At 36.6% G+C, this 4,027-nt stretch overlaps 1 protein-coding gene across 1 annotated transcript; it reads left to right on the top strand.

Annotated features, from left to right (window-relative positions):
- The first annotated feature begins 2,485 nt into the window (after positions 1-2,485).
- Positions 2,486-3,168, top strand: LOC139876266 (uncharacterized). The gene is made up of 2 exons (XM_071863567.1): positions 2,486-2,928; positions 3,000-3,168. Exons 1-2 carry the CDS (start codon positions 2,496-2,498, stop codon positions 3,002-3,004), a joined length of 438 nt encoding a protein of 145 aa, XP_071719668.1. The 5' UTR covers positions 2,486-2,495; the 3' UTR covers positions 3,005-3,168.
- The last annotated feature ends 859 nt before the right edge of the window (positions 3,169-4,027 follow it).

The raw sequence follows: 4,027 nt of genomic DNA, 5'->3' as shown, positions 1-4,027 counted from the left end.
TCGAGGGGGAAAACAATCAGTTCGGGACTGGCGGAAGATGAAACGGATGTTAATGGCCAGTTTTCTACCTCCGAATTACGATCAATTCTTGTTCGAGCAGTACCAAGCCCTGCGTCAAGGGATAAAGACAGTGGCCGAGTACACCGCAAAATTTTTACGATTGGCATCTAGGAACAATTTGATGGAGACCGAAGGACAACAAATCTCGAGGAACCTATACGGTTTGCGCCCCTCTATCCGTGATAAAATTGGATGTCATGTGATTATGAGCATGACCGAGGCTCACAATTTAGCACGACGAGCAGAAGCCATGGGAGCGAAAGGTAGCTATTCAAGCGACAATACTAAGCGGTTTAATGGTGAATCATCTAATCCAAAACCCTTAGTAAAGAATGCCTCCACAACATTTGAATCTACAAAGAATGACAAAGGGAATAAAGAGGCAGGAAAACCACCAGTAGCCAACCCCTATAGCCGACCGATAAACGATAAATGTTACCGCTGTAATCAAGTAGGTCATCGATCGAATAATTGTCCCCAACGTAAGGTATATATATATATATATATATATATATATATATATATATATATATATATATATATATATATATATATATATATATATATATATATATATATATATATATATATATATGGCGGAGTACGATTATGAGGAGGAGTATAATGATGAGACCGGGGAATTTGACGGGGTCTGCGAACCCGATGGAGTTGAAGATAATTCTTCCACCCTTGTTGTTCGTAAAGTTTTGCTACTCCAAAAGCTATTGAAAATCAACGAAATTTGCTATTCCGAACACGGTGCACTATCGCCAATCAGATTTTTGAATTAGTTATCGACAATGGAAGTTGCGAAAATATTATCTCGAGGGATCTCATCTCCAAATTGAAACTACCTGTTGAGAAGCATCCAGAACCATAAAACATCGTCTGGATAAATAATGTGTTGGAAATTTAGTGTATTTGTGGGTTTTAATCTACACTTGTAAATGGGTTTGGAGGTACGGAGTGTACACCCATTAAGTGATAGATTACCCGGACCTAAAAGTGGTTTTCCATTATTTACTATCATGACTTGGTCTACCTGAAATTTGACTAAGTGTTTTCAGTACTAAGTTTTCTTAGTAAGCTGAAATTTGGCTAAGTGTTTTGTGCTGGTTGTTCTGCATTGCTGGTCCTTGTGCTGGTTGTTCTGCATTGCTGGTCCTTGTGCTGGTTGTTCTGCGCAGCTGGTCCCTGTGCTGGTTGTTCTGCGCAGCTGGTCCTGTTTGCTGGTTCCTCTGCGCTGCTGGTCCTGTTTGCTGGTTCCTCTGCGCTGCTGGTCCTGTTTGCTGACTTTTGTGCTGCTGGTCCCTATGCTGACTCCTTTGCGCTGCTGGTCCTTTTGCTGACTTTTGCGCTGTTGGTCCTTTTGCTGACTTTTGCGCTGCTGGTCCTTAAGAGGCAGTAGCAAGAAAACACTTAACACAATTTTGAGTGATTACGGAAGAATTATTCCTGGACCCACTTTTACTTTAATAGTGGAAGGAATAATACTTGTTTATTATAAAGTAATCACTCATGCTTTGATAGTTGTAAAATATAATATTTGTTTATTGTAAAAGTAACAAGTTTTACTTTAATGATGGAAGTGATAATATATGTTTATAGAAATATTCTTCCTGTAACCACTTTTGAATATTATAGAAGATACTTTTATTAATCAATCGGCCAATTGATATTAATAAAAGACTCTTTCATGATTAAGGGTGTATATAAATATATTAACCAATATGCATGAGATGAGACACAAGTTACGAACATCTAATACTCCTCTGAAAAAGAGTTCTTGTTTACTGCCAATAACAAGAACTAATCTCTGTCTTATCCCAAAGTGATATTCGTGTAACCCAGGCAATAAGGGTCGAATAATTACTTTCGGAAAGTGATACCACGATTCAGTGATTTATCCGGCTTTCGATTATTTTACCCTACACGAAAATTAAATAAAACCTCCAACAATCGAAAGTAATTATATGTTATAATCGATGGCGGCTACGATGAAACACATGACGGCGAATTTCTCCAAACTTGATAAGTTTGAGGGAATTGATTTTAGGAGATGGCAAAAGAAGATGCACTTCTTTCTGAGCAGCATGAGTGTGGTGTACGTACTCAGCACACCAATTCCTGAAGATCATGGTGATGATGCCACTATTGAACAAATTCGGAAAAGGTGCAAGTGGGAGAACGATGACTACATCGCTAGAGGTTTAATCCTCAATGGTATGGCTGATTCCCTTTTTGATATTTACCTAAATGTTGAATCTTCTAAAGAACTATGGGACTGTTTAGAAACCAAGTATATGTCTGAGGATGCTTCTAGTAAAAAGTTCCTTGTGAGTAATTTTAATAATTACAAGATGGTCGATTCTAGACCGGTCTTGGAACAATACAATGAGCTCATTCGTATACTTGGTCAATTCACACAACATAAGATGAACATGGATGAGTCTATTCAAGTCTCAAGCATAATTGATAAACTACCTCCATCTTGGAAAGAATTTAAACATTCTTTGAAACATAAGAAGGAGGAGTTAACTCTTGTTGAGTTGGGTAGTCATCTGCGTATTGAGGAATCCCTCAGGTTGCAGGATAATGACAAGCCAAAGAGCAACGAAGTTGCTGGTACGTCTGTTGTCAATATGGTGGAACATAAAAAGTTCACTAGTAATAATGACAAAAAGGGCAAACGTAAACATCAAGGTTATAACAAGGCTAATCCGAACAAGAAGTCTAAATTGACTTGTTGGAAGTGTGGTAAAACTGGACACATGAAAAAGGATTGCAAGGTTATTTTTGGTAATAATAATGTCAAAGGATCTAGCACAAGCGGTTCGGGAAATGGTTTAAACAACCACAACTCGAAAGGTCAGAATATATTTAATAATTCAAATGAGAATTATTATGTTTCATATATATCTGAGGCTTATTTTGTGCAGGATGATGATGTCGCGTGGTGGGTTGACTCGGGAGCCACCACCCATGTATGCAAGGATAGATTTTGGTTCAAGACTTACGAGTCCGTGACTGATGGATCAATTCTTCATATGGGAAATGAGTCAACAGCCTCTGTTCATGGACGTGGAAGTGTGGATTTGTGTTTTAGTTCTGGAAAAACTATTTGTTTGTTTGATGTTTTGCATGTACCACAAATAAGAAAAAATTTGGTTTCCAGTAGTGTGTTAAATTGTTGTGCTTATAAACAAGTGATTGAATCTGATAAGTTTGTTTTGTCAAAACATGGTATGTTTGTTGGTTTTGGTTATTTATGCAATAGAATGTTTAGACTTAACATTAATCACTTGAATGTTAATTTTGCTTTTATATCTACTTCTAGCATAAATAATTCTACACTTTGGCATGCTAGACTAGGACATATACACTTTAAAAGAATGCAAGATATGTCTAAAGATGGATTAATACCGGCTTTTGACATGAACAATGAAAAGTGTAAAACGTGTATGTTAACAAAGATCACTAAGAAACCATTTCAAAATGTACATCGTGATACTAAAATTTTAGAATTAATACATAGTGATTTATGTGATTTGCATGCTACTCCTACTTTAGGGAACAAGAAATATTTTGTGACTTTTATTGATGATGCTTCTAGATTTTGCTATGTTTATTTGTTACATACTAAGGATGAAGCATTAGATAAATTTAAAATATTTAAAACTGAAGTAGAATTACAACAAAAGGCTTTGATTAAAAGACTTAGAACAGATAGGGGAGGTGAATACATTGACCAATCGTATTTCCAATCCGTTGGTATTATCCATGAGACCACAGCTCCTTATACTCCACAACAAAATGGTATATCTGAAAGGAAGAATAGGGTCCTTAAGGAAATGGTTAATTCCATGTTATCCTATTCGGGTTTAAGTGAAGGATTTTGGGAGGAAGCTATGTTAACAGCTTGTTATTTGCTTAATAGAGTTCCTAACAAAAGAAACAAGATTACACC

The sequence above is a fragment of the Rutidosis leptorrhynchoides genome, chromosome 11 (assembly GCF_046630445.1).
Source record: "Rutidosis leptorrhynchoides isolate AG116_Rl617_1_P2 chromosome 11, CSIRO_AGI_Rlap_v1, whole genome shotgun sequence".
In the NCBI taxonomy this organism is placed as follows: domain Eukaryota; kingdom Viridiplantae; phylum Streptophyta; class Magnoliopsida; order Asterales; family Asteraceae; genus Rutidosis; species Rutidosis leptorrhynchoides.
This window is presented reverse-complemented; position numbering and strand designations above follow the sequence as displayed.